The following is a 17,901-nucleotide window of genomic DNA, read 5'->3' as shown; positions in this document are numbered from 1 at the left end:
ATACATAACCGTACTCCTATAAAATCCTTCTTATACGTAATATACGTAGTATACGCATTATACGTATGTTCCCTTTATACACCGCGTATACTGCGTATAACATTATATAACTTTAGTTACTATTCCTCGTTATATAGCTCTATCGGCTCCATCTTAGACCGTGCTTAAATTAACTAACTAGCTTCTTCCAACTCTTCTCTAAGTAGTCGTAATATTGTGCTTAAAGCGTCCGTAATAGTTATACCTAATTAGTCTTATTAATACAGCGACCGTACTCTACTACTATAACTCTATTTACTATTAAACTTTATAAGGCGCCTTTTATACTTTATTATAAATAGCTTACCTAATTATACTATGCTTATGCAATATTTATAGCATATTATTAGTTAGATACGCTCTTTTAGGGACTTTTATAAGCTTCTATAAACTTTTAAGCTAATTAAAAAAGCTTTTATAAATTCCTATAAGCTTTTAGGCCAATTAAAAGAGCTTTTATAAACTTTTAGGCTAATTAGGTAAGCTTATACAAGCCCCTAAGCTAAGTTAGGTAGATATTAAAATACAGGTCTAAACTAAAGAAGAAAAAGAGGAATATAATTAATTAACTTTAGAAAATAATATAAAATATTAGTGTTAAGTTATTTTAATATCCGTAACCTCCGTAACGCGGATATTATTAAATTTATTAAGAACCGTTGCGGAACACGCTTAGATGTAATTCTGGTGGTTTCGCACAAACGTAGTTAGTCAACTTGCGGACCGATTGAAAATCCGGACCAACAGAATCACGTCTGAGCTTGCTGGGGTAGAGTCGTTTGCGAAATATCGTCGACAGTGTGCACAGACGCAATGCGGCTTACCGCACCCAATCAAAACAATACACCCCCTATAACCCCACCAATATAGTTATAAATTATATAAATAAGGGCTTATTTTGTAGCTATAGAGTAGGGCTATAAAATGAGCCCTTATTTATATAATTTGGAGCTATATTGGTGGGGATGCTTATTTTTGGGGCTGGAGGGGTCAGATTAGTCAGCGCAGAGCCTCAATTCAAGTTTAACGCCGTTGTAAAGTACCCCATATAATTCTACCAATATTGGTCTAATTTACATATATAGAGCCATATTAGTAGGGCGGTAGGACTATATGGGGTATTTTGTAAATTTGGTGAGCCGCATTGCGTCTGTGCACACTGTCGACGATATTTCGCAAGCGACTGTAAACGATAAATTCCAAACACGGCTAAATTACAACCATCAACCCCACACCATTTATAGGATTCGTCATAAAATCAGGCTTTCATAGGTGATCATTCACGGATGAGCAAATGCTTCAAGGGGCGCTTTTTCCAAATTATATGAGGACTATGTACGGGTTTTGCTTGCTGTAATGTACAAATTCCAATCGGTGGCGGAGCCTCTTCTCCACCCGATAAAGCAAGGCTGAAGCCGCCATTTTAGGTCCAAAGACTCAACGCCTTAGGTGTACCCGCTGATTGTCCCCACTTAAAACTCCTAAACCCTGTCGACCAAAGTGCGGAAAATTACATAAAAAGAAGTGAGCCACTTTGTGTTTAAGACAAGTCTTGTCAACCTAGGCCGTCGTCCGCGTTCGTGTTGGTAACCTCGATTGAAACGATGGTGGAAGTTTAGAGCACATTGTTGCGGATTGCGCAGCTTTCTGAAGGCACAAAGTCTTCTCATAGAGCGTCTCTGGATTGACCTGAAGATCAAAGTTTGTCAAGTAACAAAGACTGATCTCAAGCATCTTCAACTCGTTCTCTCCTACCCCTCCTACCCCCGCAAACCGTGCTTGTGGATATCTCAGATCCTCCAAAGCTTTCATTGCCACCCGAAGACTCGCCAACACTAACCGATGCACCGTCCTACTTGTCACTGGGACTAACCCTTCTTCCACTGCCAATTTGTGAATGTAGAGTCCCGCCGCAAGATAGACTGCTGTCGACATTGGGCAGTATCGCTGCAGGCGCAGGAGATAATCTTCGAGTGTAACAAGCGGAACCTTCTTAGAGAAGAATTTCCGAGCAATCGCTTCTTGTTGGATGTGCACAGGTTCGGCGTTTGCGCCAACATCCGCTGCAGATGGCTCAGACATGCTGGCTTCAGGGCTCCCGAGCTCAACGTTTTTGAAAGTGGGTGCCTTAATATCATCCGATGGTACTGGTGTAGCAGGCCTTGACGAAGTCCGCCTGTGATGATGCCTTAAGTTTTCCTTGCCCCCAGGGAGACCTCCAGGAGTACCTGGACGACTTATTGGTGGGGTCGGCGGGATGTCACCAGTGGCATTAGCCAATGCTTGAACAGACCTGCAGAGCATCTTCATCGCCGTCTCCGGCGAGATGGATGCAACATCCCATTCTCCGTCTGCTGGTGGAGAGGGTGCAAATCGGTCTGGAGATGATATTGGCGGTATAACACCTTGGTCGGCAGAAGGATTTGGGGGAGAAGGCGGTTGGTAGCCTTGCTTTTGGGAAGATGAAGGGGAGCAAGCTCCGTTGGTGATGTTCGAAGACTGCATGGGGGAGAAGCGGAGAGGCTAGTTATGCAAGGTCCAACTAGATGACCTGGGAATCTCTGTTTAGATACTGAGGGGTTTCTTGCTGTAATATTCGGGGAGGCCATCCGGTTATGAGGAAAGGTCGACGGGGACGCTCTGGGACTCCACGAGGGCACATGCACATTGTTGTCCGCAACGAGTGTCGTGTTACCGACTGAAAAGTGTGTCGAGACGCCTGGACACAACGAAAGTATGCAAATCTCCGGGGTGGAATAGGGTCGCGAGTGGAGCGGAATTAGGCTAGTTGCCACTATCCAATGCGAGACTGGCCCGCCGGCCCGAGCAAAAGGATGAGGCAGAGGCCAACGCAGCGCCTAGCTGAGGACAGACGACGGCATCTGCAGGCACTGCTCGGCGGGCGAGAGACCTTTAGATCACACGCCTGAGAGAATGAGCTGAGAGGAATGAGCTATGGAGTGCTGGGCGATTGGCGATCAGTCACGTAAATATTGTCGACCATCTTTTGCGACCTGTCGATGCGTTCATCAACGAGGTGCGGCATGCAAAAGGCGGGGCAAACCACGAAAGTCGAGGCGGCCTGGGCGCACTATGGCGCGCTCTGGCGCCTCCACGGGCTTGCTTGCCCGCTTCCCCCCTCAAAAGAAAACTACTGGTCAGTAGATGCCTTGCTTCACGCCTGCCCACAACCATGGGCTGCCCTGGGCTGTCCAGAAAAGCAAACTTCGATGGAAATGTTCGAAGTGGATCTGCCCAGGCACTCGGAGCATCTCTCGGCCTTACAGAATTCACGTCTGCACCGTACAGGCTAAACACTCTCAGGCACTCCCACTATCGAGATCTATAGCGGAGATTTCTCAGCATTTTCTTGCTCTCCAATCCCCCACGGCTCACTCTAATGCAAGATAGTCCCAATCCGGAAGTTCGTGATGCTGGCAGCGGTAAAATGTCTCAGCCTCACATCCTTCGGCAGTACTTGCCCCCTGTCACCACTTTAGCGAAGGCCTCGCAGTTGGGCAATAAGACCTCCACGCCTCACATTCATCAGTGAAAGGACACGGAGTACAATTAATGCCACAGAGCCCCTGTTGCGGGCTCCCTAACCTGTGGAGGCCTTTCATGGTCTCTACAATTAAGACTGGGAGGTCGGGATCGCGGTCTTGAAAAGTTACATGACAACGCGCTGAGGTGATGGCAAGCAAGCAAGTGTTGGACTCTTAGCCGAACCTTGACGCTCCTTGCTCCCCCTTCGCCTTACGTTGACCCGAGGCACCAGAACAGATTTCAGGATATCATGGTCGAAGCATCAGGTATTTCCAGCTCTTCTCGACAGGAAGAATTGATACACCCATTGCCAGGTATTGTCAATTCCTAAGCATAGTACTCAGGTCGCAGTAATCGGCTTGATTGGACTTCTTCAAGACCACAAACGGTCACAGGCGAAAACTCAGCTGTCTGACATTTTTCTTTGACTGAACTTCATCGAAACGTTAAAAGAGTGGTAATCTCGATATCCTCGCGGATCCGCTCTCTTCCCGACTCCAGGATTGTTGCGTAAAACTTGGTAGTTATCTTCATTGAGAGTCTTATCTATCAGGGACGTTTCATCCCAATAGCCTGGTATTCAGATGCTCTAAAGATGCACTGCAGATCATCTAACGTCATAGCCAGACCCCATTCCTTTACATGTAGATGAGCTCATAGCACTATCCAAAGAGCAACAATCATTCAAGGGCAAAAGGACGAAAGTGGCATTACCATCCTGCAGCCAGGCAAAGAGCGTTACACAAGTGAGGTAAGCATTAACTCAGCAATGAATAACCGCAGTGAGGGATGGCTTCGTCTTCGCTTTCGTTATCGAATTGATGCAATCATGCATTTCCATCCACTACTCTTATTCGTCAGTAGTGCGCTCCTTCGCGTGTCTGCTCAATCTACCCAGGGCCTCTACGACCTAGTCAGTCGAAGGCTTCTCCTGGCTCATGCTCAGCAACTCTCCTTCTCTCTCAACGAAGATGACAAATCACCCACCGACTTACAGCTATGTTATCTCGACCAGTGCTAGCAATAAAATCGCTATGGGAATTCACTGAGTGTGCTGGCGTCTGGGTATGCAATGGAAGCCTGATTGAAGGACTGGCGCTTATGGCGTTAACAGGAAATTCCCAGGCTGCATCGCTACGTTACTGATATTGCCCATGTCGACATCTACTGGTTTATTGGCAGTCGTCTACATGTCGCTCTATCCTACCTCCCGCAGCCAAAATCACCCATTGTTAGCTCGAGCATTGTCCCTAGGCGCTACCACTTCAATGCGGATCAGCAACCTCCTTCATATTGATAAAATTAACCTAACATTCACTCTAGTGACATATTCATATACCACCGCGTTCTGGACATGGGACGATTGGGGTTTCAACTCGACTGGCTGGCTTTGCGTGGTGTGAACTTACTATTGGCACGGGTTGGAGCAGAGAAGATTCTTGTAGAAGTCTTTCAAGAAATAGGTTTAACAGAATCTAATATTAGATCCTTTCTGAGTGGCCCTGCTTTTCAAGCATGGAATCAGTTTGGGAATATCTAAGGATCTTGGAATCCTGCAATTTCTTCTTTACAAACATTCTGGATTGAATCACAGCTCGAGCTTCAGAAAAAGATTTTGGTACGAATGGCTGAGCTTGGGATGACTCCGGTTCTTCCTGCTTTCACTGGCTTTGTTCCATGTGCCATTCTCACAGCCTAACCAAATGCGGCGGTAGTAAGCGGATCCTGGCAGAATGGATTCTCCCTCAATATACAAACGATCTGATAAAATATTCACAAGGCTCCAGAAAAGCTTTATTTCGAAGCAGATTGCCGCATATGGCAATATTACCCTCTTCTGCACCCTAGACCAGTATAACGAGAATAACCCTTATTCGGGAGACTTAGGCTATCTCCGGAACGTAACTCATAATACCTGGAAAAGCCTCAAAGCTGCTAACCCTGTTGCTGTATGGGTTATGCATGGCTGGCCGTTCTTCAGCAATTCCGATTTCTGGACCGATGCGCGGGTAAAAGCTTCCTTGAGTGGCATCGAGAAAAATAAAGGCCAAGAAGGCAACGAATTCATGAATGATTTACTCCTTACTCAGGTGTGGGACACCTCACCTATCAACACGGTGGCCTACTTCCGCAAATGGGTCAGAGCTCGCTATATGAGCCGCAGCACTATTCCGGAGAGCCTTTATTCTGCTTAGGACATTCTCCGCACTTCTGTGTACAACAACTCAAATCTCACATCTAATGCTGTACCAAAATCAGTAATCGAGCGATCCCCGAACATAACCGGGCTTGTCGAATCGTACATCCCGTCACCCGGCTTGACTATAACCCGGAAGCAGTTATCACGGGCTAGAACTTACAGCGCCTCTACCGCTGACCCAAAGCTATGGGACAGCCCGTCTTACCAATACGACATTGTGGATGTACTGGGTAGATTCTCAGCAATCCCGGCGTACCTCCAGTTTATCTGTGTTTGGAACGCTTCAACCCGGTCAGCCGAGCAGGGGAACTGATCAGCATGATCGACGATCCAGATCACGTGCTCTCAACCAATAAAGCCTTTTCCCTGTCAAGCTGGCTTGATGTACCTCGGGCGTCGGCGAACGCTGCTGCAACGGCATCTGCAACTCCATGGTCCTTTTCCGCCCAGTACTTCCGGTGCGCCCACGCCGAACGTGGAGTCTCAATCAGCTAATTTCTACGAGTATGATGCTCGAAATCAAATTACGCTGTGAGGTCCCAACGGCGAGATATCTGACCATGCATCAAAATCTTGGGGTGGTCTCACGACTTCATACTACAAGCGGGGGTGGTCTATTTTTGTGAACTACCTGTCGCAGGATAGAGGTTCAAGCTACAACGGAACAGAACTTAGCTGATCTACTCAAGGAGTTTGAATTGCAAGGGCAGACCGAGGAAGATATCCAAGAGGACCGGAGTCAAGAGAGGGAAAGGTTATGGAAGAAATTGTGGCGGGAAATCCGGCTGCCTTCGGAAAACTGCAGTCTTACGGAGGTCGGTAACCAAAGATTTTGCACCTTCCTAATTAGGCAGTTATATTACTCTCCACCAGAAAACTCCCCATAGAGCCTTAAAAATACTAGAATATTTTATAAAATCTGTCCAGGTATTAAGTAGATACTAAACATTAAAAATTAAGGTTATAGAAGCTTCTGCTAAAGTATAAAGGAACGTACTTTACGGTCACACAGTTTTTGGGCGCCTCGGCTGCCCGACCGCGTAAAGAAACCCGGTTAACTTCTAAAGCAGCAGCTTTCAGGCCTTAATTTGCTTATTTTTTATACCCAAATAACAGTTAAATAGATTATAAAATATTCTAGTATTTTTAAGTCTCTATGGGGAGTTTTCTGGTGGATAGTAATATAACTGCCTAATTAGGAAGGTGCAAAATCTTTGGTTACTAACCTCCGTACCTGTCAGCCTTACTCCACAGTTCAATTTGTGGGACTGTGCTACCTAAATGAGAATTTCTGACTTACTTGGCACGGAGCCTGGCTACATACACTAAGCTTTTCCGATCCATACTCAATTAATTAGGTTTCCGAAAAGGGTAAACATAACCTAGATAAATAGATCTATACTCTCCCACTGCTACAGTCATAGTGACACATATACTTATCCTAGTAGTGGCTCAACATATGGAGAATGGCTTTTCAAAGCATGGCTACTCAGGCTAATTCAATCCACATTCAAAGGCTATGAAGATACCCAACGCTCTCATGCATTAGTTCTAGCACTAGCTACCCATGAGTTCCAAGCAAGCAAGTGACCAAGCAAGATGCAGCGGCTCTCAGACAGACTCAAAGAGCGATATGCAAATGGTATTCAACATTCTCCCCCAACAAATGCAAGCAAAAACAATCTGGCAGCCCAGCGACTACCTAGCGACATTGCGAGTAGTAGTCGCCGCTTGCCGAGCACGTGGATCCGCTCCGCAGCACAAGCAGTGATTAGCTTCCCTCTCCATGGAAAAGGGGCCAAGAGACCCAGCACATTTACCCCACACATCGTACACCCGGTGTACGTCATCCCGCTACACTGTCCATACCTCGCGACCGTGCACCCCGTCGTGCCTCCACTCGCGGCGCTCGTCGCCACGGCGACCGTCTTCAGCGTTGTAGTGCCTGCAGCCGTGGTGACAGCGCTGGCCGCGCCGCTGGCGGTGTCGGAGCCGGGCCACACGGATGGGCCAGGGACCACGTACATGGTGGCGGTCATGGCGGCGGCAGCGATGTTGAAGTTGATGCCCGGGTAGCTGCTGTCGGAGAAGGCGGTGCCGGAACCCGTTACTTTGAGCTGTGCGCATTCGGGGTGGACTGCGTACGTGTCAGTGAATCTAACTTCAATAACCCTACCCGCTGAGGTGCAACGCTTGGGCCAGTTTTAGGGCCGTGCAGGAACACCGTGTGCAGTTCTCATCATGNAGATTGAAACAAGAGCCTCCTATTGGCTAGGCCTTATCGATAACACTGCGCCCGAAGCAGCTGGTTAAGGGATACTCTGTATGCTGTGCCATTGGACACTAAATGCTTTGGCGAAGGGAGGAAGAGGAGGGACGAATATAGATGGCTGGAGTAAGAGCGAGGAGGCATCTTACACTGTGGGTTATTTGCCTGGTGCACAGCAATCAACTCATGCTTGATCAGATACTCGCCCGCCGCGAGCGATGCTATAACGTGGAGGTCTAGTTTAGTGCCTACAATTGTACCGCCGGCCCGATTCCCTGCGTTCTGGGTCCCGCTCACTAGGCCCTCCTGGTGGATTTTGAACTGTGCACGTCACACATATCAGCATCGTCGAACTCAAACTTGCCAGGATATATCGAGATTGAGGGAGTGATAACTCACCCAAATTGTGCCGCTGCCGTCCCACCCCGAGCTGGGGCATTTTATCAACCTGGTGTCGATCACTACTATATCAAGGTTAGATCGGGGGTGCCTGTGACTCATCCACTCTTGTATATATCGTCTCTTTATCTTCATAGATCAATCTAGACACGAGTTCCTGACCGGTATTTCCAGTCAACACATTTGGCCATGTATACTAATACTGAAGTCGGCTGATACGTCTATTGGGTCCAGTGGGCGAGGGTCTTGTCACCTGCGCCAACGGTTGCGAAGACGCCGGTTCCAGTGAGGCCTGCATTGTTGCAGCGTATATTTACCGTCTATAAACAATCGGAATAGTTCTATGGGACCAACTTCAGCGGAATCAAAAGATACGTACTGTGGGATCGGCGGTGTGTGGTGGATTATATGATGAGTATTGCCGTTCGATGGAGACCTGGCCGCTTGCAGAGTTGTACGGTTGCCATCTAAAAAAGGTTCAGTGACCTGATAAACAAGCGTAGAAATCTCCTCACATTTTAGGACAGGTATCTATACCGTTAGTAAGTCGTGCCATCCATAATATACAGCCCCACACCGCCGTGTGCACTCGCCAGTGCAACCATCGACACCACCGCCGCTAACGCATTCATAAAGCCTTCATGGTGAGTGAGCAATGAGGTAACGCAGCCCTAAACTCTCAACCTCTTATTATTATATCTTCATTCTTCTTCAACTGAAAAACAGCAAAGTCAAGGGACTAAGGCGAAGAAAAATCAAATCAGCGGGGTGTCTTCCAAACTTCCTGGGCAGAGCCCACCCTCAAATATCCAAACTCCCTCTCTGCCAGCATCGCCTCATGACATTCCCCGGATATTGGCAAGTACCACGCCCACTCCCAATGACATCAGGCGCTCTTGCGCCCGCAATATTCTCCGTACTCGCTTGCACTGCCAAGCCCCCGGAAACAAGCACTGGACGCGCCGCTGTGTTTACTCTATAAACGTGCCAAATGCAGGCAGGGCAGTGTGGAGAGCGCCCAATGGGCGTCTTATGACAAGTCGGCGAATGTCGGTCCGGCGGATGAGGTTGCCGTCATGGGTGCTTGTGTATGAAACGGTGCCGGGACACGAATGACGGAAGCAAAGGGTCGGGTGTGGAAGAGGTAGCTTTTGGTCATTCTATAAAACAAATGCGGAGCCCTCGCCGCTTCATAGAGCTTTCTGATACTGCGGTCAATGGTGCTGTGATGGCTCTTCTGTTAGACGCCGAAGTGAATTGGGGACTATGAAAAAAAGGGAAAACACAGGACAAGATCTTGCATGAGAGTACTAGGCAATAAAGGAGGTTCTATGATCACCATAGAAGATTTTAAAATGAAATGACTACAACTGTAAGGATGCAACAACGCAGACGTGACAAAATCGGAATCGGTGTATGAAGCGAGAGGTACTTTGGGAGGTGGACCGTATCTGAAATGGGTTTATTACAGCCTATATTGTAGGGCCCTACAGCAATAAAATTGCCACCCGAAGTAATGAGAAACAGGAGGAAGTTGCTTGGCTGTCTGAAACAAGTTTCGTTTACTGTTTAATTACCAAAAGAAGCTGACGGGATTCTAGTAAATGCTTCCAAAAGGGCTAAAACTGCAGTCGAAACAAGAGTCTGGCTAGTATGTTCCGCGACCTAGCTTGCCGCGGGAATAGATTGGCGGACAAAGCTTAGACTTCGACTATCAAATAATATGTTGCCGACAGTCCGGTAGCCGAGCCTTAGGCGTTCCTGGGAATTTCTGTATAATTGTGATGATATCATTCGACTGAAGCTGAAGTTCACAAGCCTCCCTCATATGAATCCCATTTGCACGCCTAAACGCATAAACGTAAGCGTGTCCGGTAGAGAGAATGCTAACCGTTTTTGCTCTATGGCTATGTGTAACCGACTACCGGTACCAAAGCTTGCGCTACCTTATGACTCACCACCCTCTTTCTTGCCATCGCATGTCTCACTACTTATTTCCATTACCTATTTCTATTACCTATCACCGACTAAGTGACGCTGTCTACAGTGGCAATTGTGGATCATCGTCGTCAGCTTCTTGCAACCTACCTCGTGTATATATCCCTTGACACGGCAATTTGGGTCCTCAGGTTATCGATAAGAATCAACCAATCAGAAAAGCTGGGTTAATATAAATATCCAATTGAATCCAGTCGTCAATATAAGCGAACTTCTGCCGTGTCAAGGGATAGAGACTTTAGAGCTACATTTACAAGAAGGTCGCTCATTCAATTCCCACACACTGCAAAGCTTATACTATGAGTGGGAAGGAGATGTCTAAAGTGACAAAAAATGGCCTGACGCTTTAGTTTCCTGATCTAGCTGCATATGAGTTCTGGAGAGGAATAAGCTCTAGTTATTATAGACTAGGTAGTCTACCTGCACTTCTATCTAGCCTTGGGTTGCTCGGCAACACTTGCTAGAAACCGATCAGAGCTTTCTCGGATTGAGCCATCGGTCAGCAATACTTCGTTCGAGTTAACTTGAGTTTTAGCCAGGTGGTGCAGATATACCGCAGCGGTGGATAAGGTCAATCGATACATATAAGATACTGAAAATAATCTGGGCCTGCGTAATGATCTGATGAAAACCGGGAGGGTGTGATTCTTGACGGTCTGCCGTGCTACCCGTGCCAGGTGACAGAAGTATTCGTCCTTGCACTCAGCTTCATTCTCGAGCGTTTCCTTTTCGGCTGTGCCAGTGGTATCACATGGACACTAAAACAAGCTTTTCGTGCCTTCTGCCTGGAATGCACGGAATTTAGCAGAAATCCCGTCCAGGAAAATAGTAACAGGTCGTTCAACTTGGTCCGGGAATAATATCCATATATGAGTTTTTGGCGTTGTTCGATGTCGGTCCATGAGAACGATTGTTGTGTCGTTTGCTGAGCACCCTCCTTAGGAGGATTGGAGTCAATAAGCCGCATCCGAGTTCCGCTACCGCAAAGAAATCACGAGTTGCTTCTCTTCCACCTTAAAAAATTCGTTAAATGAGGACGAGTAATCTGACAGATAGTCCACTATTTGCATGAGTTCGGGCTAATATGTCCAGTCGTTGTTACCTTTACGATGCTTACTACCTAACTTGATGTGAGTTTGTTTTAGTATTCGGTTATAGTCATTCGCGAAATCTATTTCGACCTACAAATACGGTCACCAATATTGTTCAGCCGCAATCATGCTAACGCAAGCATTGTCCGCAAAAGAAAGACTTTGGAGCGCGCTCCTCGAGATCAACATGTAATATTTGCCCTATGTGATAGCCCACCATCATGCATCACCAACTCCACCTGTATTTCCTCGAGAGTTAAAAAAAGGACAACTCCACGCCATGAGTTGCGCACAGAAGGAAATGCCACCAAAATATCTTGAAATAAGGAGAGGCAAAGAAAAAGAGGAGAACGGTATGAGAAAATACTAATACTATCTTATTTCAAATTATTTAGTCCGGCCCAAGGGTCGCCTTGCCCCTGCTGCTGCGATGACTGACTTGTCCGCGCCGGATTGTGCGCATATCCTCCTGGACCGGATGGGTATGAACCTGTATAGCTAGAATAGTCCAGTTGCTGAGATGGTGGCGGGCCTGGTGGCGGAGGTGGTGGCACATAGCCTGGTGGAATGTATTGATTTTGGTGTTGTTGTTGGTGTGACGGTTGCGGCGTTGTTGATGTTGGATAAGCAGTTTGTGTGAAGGCACTTAGCTGGCCTGGGGGTGGGGAAAAGAACTGTTGGTGGGCGGGTGGTGAGACAGGGCCGTAGGCGTTCGGATTATATGGCTCACGGTTATAGGACTCCCGACGTGGCGGAGGGTGTTGATAAGCGCCATTGGAGCCAGCCTGTGGGTAGTTTTGTGGAGGAGATGTGTATTGACTTGGCGCCGGAGATGTGAGAGGGTAACGGGGTGTGATGGGTGGGGAGGCTGCGGGATTGTAGTGTGGGTGTGCGGAATGAAAACCTTGACCTGATGGTATTGGTGCAGTCTGTAGAGGAGGTGGGCGGTGAGGAGCCTTCTTGGGCTGAGTACTCGGGGACTCGGCTGGATCCATCGACATACGTTCTATTAGCTCCTTGAATCGTTCCTGTTCGCGGTCTGCCTGAGCTCCGGCACCACTGGTCCGGGATGCTTCGATCTTGCTCAATAGCTGGCCGCCTTCTGATCGTCGATTGTTCACAAAAGTGTCCACGTTCTTCTGTAGGCTTTCAACCGTCTCTCTCATCTCTGAGTAGAAGCCTTGGGCTCGCATGAGTCCGGCTATCAGGTCATTGAATGACTGGTAAACTTTTCTATACTTATTCATCACAGCACTTCTTTGCCGTGAGAAAGCTTCGTATTTGGTCTGCTCTGATCTCACCCTCTTATCTTGCAAGAGGTCACTGTAAGTCCTAGTAAGCTCTTTCATGAGTGAAGCTTGCTTGTGGTTGGCCTGCAAAAGCCTGTTCTGATGTGGCCTAAACTTCTCAAGTTCAACCTTGAATAGCTGGTTCTCTTGATTCGATATTGCCTTCTTGTTGAGGATCAGGACATTCGATATATCATCACTGTGGACCTGAATATACTGTTAAACAACTTCTGGGTATATCTAACAGTGAGATCATTACCTTGTCTTTGAGATCTTTAAGGACTTGCGCTCTCTCTCGTTTGATGAGATTCAGCTTCCTTAGCAACTCCTCGACGTTGGCAATCTGCTCAGCAACGCTGGGGCCTCCCTCAAAGTCATCATCTAGCAGATTTCCCTCGGCTCCGGCAGAGTTTGGGCTATTTACTCCTTTGCCCTTTCCGCGTGCCGCGCCAGCCTTGATCATCGCTCGCTGGTATAAAACATCAGCTTCATCCGTCTCACCAGCTGACCGCATCTCATCAAAGTCGGACTCGCATTGCCTAAAGGTGTTGTATAACTGAGCATCACTAGTGCTTGCCTCTTCGATCGCACTTCGGTAATTCTTAATATCGCTTCTTAGAGTGGCGGTTAGCCTTGAGCTTGGCTGTTGCGTCCACTCGCCGCCGTACTTCGATCGCATCTTTTCGCATACACTTTCTTCCATGTCGAGTTGTTTCACGCTATCATCCAGCATCGCCGTTATTTCTGATTTGTCGGTGCTCAGTTGGTCGAATGCAGTTGTGAACGATGCATGGCCGGCAAGCTCTTCACACCACTTCCGAAACTCATTGTCCACCGACATCTCTTGATCCATGCCACCCTTCAGTATATTCAAACTGTCTGGTAATTTCAAGTAATCTAGACTTGCTGCCATCTCATCATTTGCAATCTCCACCTTTTCACTCTCTGCTCTTATTAACTTGGCCTTCTCTTCGTCATACAAGCTCGCTGACTCTGTTACGGCCATAGGTACAATCTTTTGGAAGATGTCTGGTCCAATAATCCTTTGGATATCCTGGCCTTGGTACAGTTCACTCACAGGTATCGCTTTTGCTGCTGGTAGTTTCGGGATCGCCGAGAGTGAAGCCTCATTGGGAACACCTTGATGATATATAAAATCATTGTCCTTGGTGAATTCTCCAATCTTCTCCTGGATATTGGCAAGGTGACGTTTCGTCATGTCGGCCAAAATTGTACCTGTCTCGGATGTGAGATTTGAGTTTGTAGGTACTGATGTTGGAAAAGAGTTTGAAATCCGATTCGCGTCTCTTGCGTGGCCTTCCGCTACCTGAAGTCTACAAATTGAAACACCATGGGCGTTTGCGTCGTTATCCGCAAGAGCCTGGTAATATTGCGCTAAGGAAGCCATATAATTGGCTTTGATCTGGGCTTTCTTAGCTAAGTCCCACTTTCATTGTGCTATTAATATAATAGGAGTTTCATACCTGGCAAACTAATAGCCAAACCTTCTCAAAAACTGCCCTTGTCACGTTGTCTTGTACTCCTTCTGTCGCCTGAGTGTACAAATATGCCGCTTGGCTTGCTAGCTTGGCTAACAATCCCACCTTCTTGCCATCCGCAATTTGTTTCTCTAGGAAAACTTCTTGGCCTTGAGCTAGCATTATTGCAATAAGCGTTTTCACAGTTTCCCTACTAAGATCCGTCGAGGGTGCGTGCAAGAAATTCTCGTTTATGTATGTGAACATGCCAGCTGAGGCTTGAAATGAATGGTATGCGGTTTTAAGACCGGTGTCTTGGTGGCGATTTTGGTGAGCCGCATGGCATGAAAGGACGGCGGAAATATTGAATATAATAGAGGCTTTCTCGTATGCTAAAGAATATTGCGAGGTGGGCTTGTGTGTAAATGCGTCGAACCTGGAGTTACAGCTTCAGCATCCATTCCTCAATTCGTTGCCTATTTGTCTTTGCAAACCAGGCTAGGTCTTACCAGGTAAAAGATATCTTGATGTGATTTTCATCTACCGGAAATCTTAAATCCAGCAATTCTAGCTGCCCGTAGTACCGGTATAGTAGGTCCCTCCCCGCCGCGCTGTCCTTCCCCGCCCCTCTCATATCCTGTCTCAGCCTATTCAGCGTCGCGCATTCCTCCGAATATCTCTCCGGATCATCGCCATAGGTTTGCCTAATGTAACCCTTCAACGGTGTAATCCAATCGATCTCGTTTGTTTGCTTCAGTGGCGTGGATATCATAGGCGCCTGCTGCATCTTGACGTATCCGGGTAGGGCTGAGAGCCCTCTGTACCCTTGATCTATGAGTCTTTGTAGGTCTGTCGTCAGGTGTAGATCGGGTGGGTTTGCTAGTTGTCGTAGGTGTAGTAATCGCGGTTGCAAGGGATGCTCGGGGGTCGGCGGTTCTATTTTCGAGCGTGCCTGGAGCTACCTCCTGCAACCCACTTGGTGTTGAATAGTTTCCCGGCAGGCACCAGTAGTCGTACTTTCGCAGAAGGGTGTAACTAGAGATAGAGGTCTGGCTCGCCGTTGAAATGCATTGAGACGCAGGCCCGGGATGACGTTACAGGGCTGAGGTGGCCGCACCGGTTGGCTACGTCGAAGTGCAGTGGCTCGTGTCAGTGTCGTGCATAGAAAATTTGGGCGTCTTTCTTGGGCTCGAAGAACTCCAGCAGTGCGCAAATATGCTACTCGGTTGTGGTCGTTAGGTTCACAGAGTGGTGAGGTATTTTGGCGGTGTCCTTTGTCGATAGGGCGAGTGGGGCTTCGTGGAGAGGACGATGGTGAAATAAGAACGAAGGGCTGTCGACGCGCCTGCAAAGGCTTCACGATACTTCCTCACGACTGCCACACTTTACGTACGCGCTCAGTATGTAAAACGATAATGCCTTACATATGCTTCGCTCTCCTGAATTGTCAGCCCCGTCACACTCGCTAACTCGTGGGGGCTTGTGGAGGGTGATCCCGGTGATAGGATGAGTCTTGACCACTCAGAGCATGAGAATGCCTTTTATAAGCGCTGCAAAACAGGGTAGTTTACAGGCCTTGAGTCGAGATATTCTACAATATGGGCTATCGTACTTCTGACCTGACCAAAAGAGGAAAACACCAATATATGCAAGCCAAATATTCAATTGTTCCCAGATGGACAGCTTCCTCCAACGCCAGTCATCAATATTACAAAATGTGGGAGGCCTATGGTACATAGAATATTCGTGAAGAGATAAGAAATCACGATCCAGATCCGGATGCTTTCTTAGGTTCTTCGCCATCGTCCGTTTTCTTATGATCGGTTTGACCTGTTGGTTTGTGTTGGCCTGTCAGATTGTGCCAGGTGGACTTTAGGAAACCTTCGCTTTCATGCGAGTCTGCAGTTGCCGAACTCCCTTCTGATGTATTATCTCTTGACTTTCCTAAATTCATGATCCTCTTAGCACTTTTATCTCCCATCTCGTCAGCAAGCATCTCCAGGATGGCTCGTTGATTAGCGCTCAGATACTTAGGCATCTGAACTTTGAACTCTACCCTGAGGTCTCCTTTCGCTCCTCTCCGACCGCCAAGCAGCTTCATGCCCATTCCAGAGAGTGTGATCCTATCACCTGTGCCTGCACCGGTGGGCACTTTGACCCTGACCTCTCCGTCAAGAGTGGGAACTTTGATCTCTCCGCCAAGAACAGCTGTTGTGAGCGGTATCGACGCAGTATAAAGGATATCTGCTCCAGCCCGCTTGAACTTCGGATCTGGCGCTACGCGTATAAACACGTACAGGTCTCCCTTAGCAGCTCGAACGTTCGGGTTAGGTGATTGGCCGGTTGGTGGAGCATCTCCTTCTCCATTTACTCTTAATCGCATGCCGTCCTCCACCCCACCTGGTATCTCCACTGTTACGGTCTTGCGCTCCCTCACCGCTCCATCGCCATGGCAAGTGTTGCATTCCCCTCCTCTTGGGACGGTAACTCCTGCGCCACCACAAGAGGGGCAGGTGCTCGCCATCTGGAAACCGCCCATAACATGCACTCTCGTACCCGTACCATTACAAGTTTTACATTCCGTCCTCTGTATGCCGTTCTTCAACCCAGTGCCTGTGCAGGTATTGCACTGAACCAATGGTGTGATAAATATATCTTTACCTGTGCCTTTTGCAGCGTCCATAAATGATATATTGGTTTGAACCTCAATATCTTCACCAACAAGCGTCTCCTCTTGGAACGGTGATCCTTTTGACCTCCTGCCCCTCCTTGAACCTTGCGCCCCACCGAACGCGCTGAATAGATCCTCAAAATTAAACTCCGCGCCGAAACCGCCTTGTCCACTAAAGCCGCCGAAACCTGTGAAGGGGTTTCCAGGCCCAGGCCCAGCTCCAGGCCCAGGACCTCCAGCGGGGTTAAACCCGCCAGTTGGGTCGAATGCAGCTGCTCCATACGTATCGTAGGCCTCCTTCTTTTTGGGATCCGATAACAATTCGTATGCCGACTGCGCTGCTGTAAACTTGTCTTTCGCTGACGGGTCTTTATTGGTATCTGGATGGTACTTCTTCGCCAGGCCATAGTAGGCTTTCTTTATGTCAGAGGCAGTGGCATTCTTATTAACTCCAAGCACAGAATAAGGGTCTTGGGTGGCATATGTGGGAGAGGTAGCATGAAAGAACTGTAGAACCCAGAATCGATTAGTATGAGGCATTCATCTCAACCCATCCAACCTTCACTCACCCGTATCTGAGGGCCATACTGCCTTGGCTGCCAGCACGTCGATGACGGTTTATTCCATCGCGCCGCTATCCGTCTTTGAGAGGGCCTGCACGCGGAGATGATGCGTGCAGGTAAGGCGGCTGTGAAAGGCAACGCCGGAGCGGCAAAGCTCATGTTAACCGCTTGTATCCAGATTGTATATGAGAACGGTCCTTGGGAGTGATGAGCGATATGGAATTTGATTCTCGAATATAAAGAATAGACATGCTTCGCATCTTCGGTAAGAATCCGACAGAAAAAAATTGATGGTCTGTGCGACCCCGGCGTGCTTGATTTGGCGTGAGTAGCTGCGCGAAAAAGTTATTTTCGATTG

General features: G+C 47.9%; 3 protein-coding genes across 3 annotated transcripts; all 3 read right to left on the bottom strand.

Annotated features, from left to right (window-relative positions):
• Positions 1–1,599: 1,599 nt before the first annotated feature.
• K441DRAFT_566265 (cyclin-domain-containing protein) lies at positions 1,600–2,544 on the bottom strand (the record flags this gene model as incomplete). The annotated part of the gene is made up of 1 exon (XM_067643734.1): positions 1,600–2,544. The coding sequence occupies one exon, from the start codon at positions 2,542–2,544 to the stop codon at positions 1,600–1,602; it is 945 nt and encodes a 314-aa protein (XP_067502849.1).
• Positions 2,545–7,487: 4,943 nt separating this feature from the next.
• Positions 7,488–9,085, bottom strand: K441DRAFT_687828 (carbohydrate-binding module family 1 protein; the record flags this gene model as incomplete). The annotated part of the gene is made up of 8 exons (XM_067652128.1): positions 7,488–7,536; positions 7,655–7,922; positions 8,204–8,375; positions 8,454–8,484; positions 8,616–8,674; positions 8,717–8,773; positions 8,833–8,920; positions 9,021–9,085. The coding sequence occupies 8 exons, from the start codon at positions 9,083–9,085 to the stop codon at positions 7,488–7,490; spliced, it is 789 nt and encodes a 262-aa protein (XP_067502848.1).
• A 6,498-nt stretch (positions 9,086–15,583) lies between these two features.
• K441DRAFT_143845 (uncharacterized protein) lies at positions 15,584–17,896 on the bottom strand. Its single transcript, XM_067640149.1, has 2 exons — positions 17,550–17,896; positions 15,584–17,487 (listed from the first exon to the last, which is right to left on the bottom strand). Exons 1-2 carry the CDS (start codon positions 17,700–17,702, stop codon positions 16,072–16,074), a joined length of 1,569 nt encoding a protein of 522 aa, XP_067502847.1. The 5' UTR covers positions 17,703–17,896; the 3' UTR covers positions 15,584–16,071.
• Positions 17,897–17,901: the final 5 nt, after the last annotated feature.

The sequence above is a fragment of the Cenococcum geophilum genome (genome assembly GCF_001692895.1).
Source record: "Cenococcum geophilum 1.58 unplaced genomic scaffold K441scaffold_27, whole genome shotgun sequence".
Lineage (NCBI taxonomy): Eukaryota > Fungi > Ascomycota > Dothideomycetes > Gloniales > Gloniaceae > Cenococcum > Cenococcum geophilum.
The sequence above is the reverse complement of the archived record's forward strand: the minus strand, read 5'-3'. Positions and strand labels throughout refer to the sequence as shown.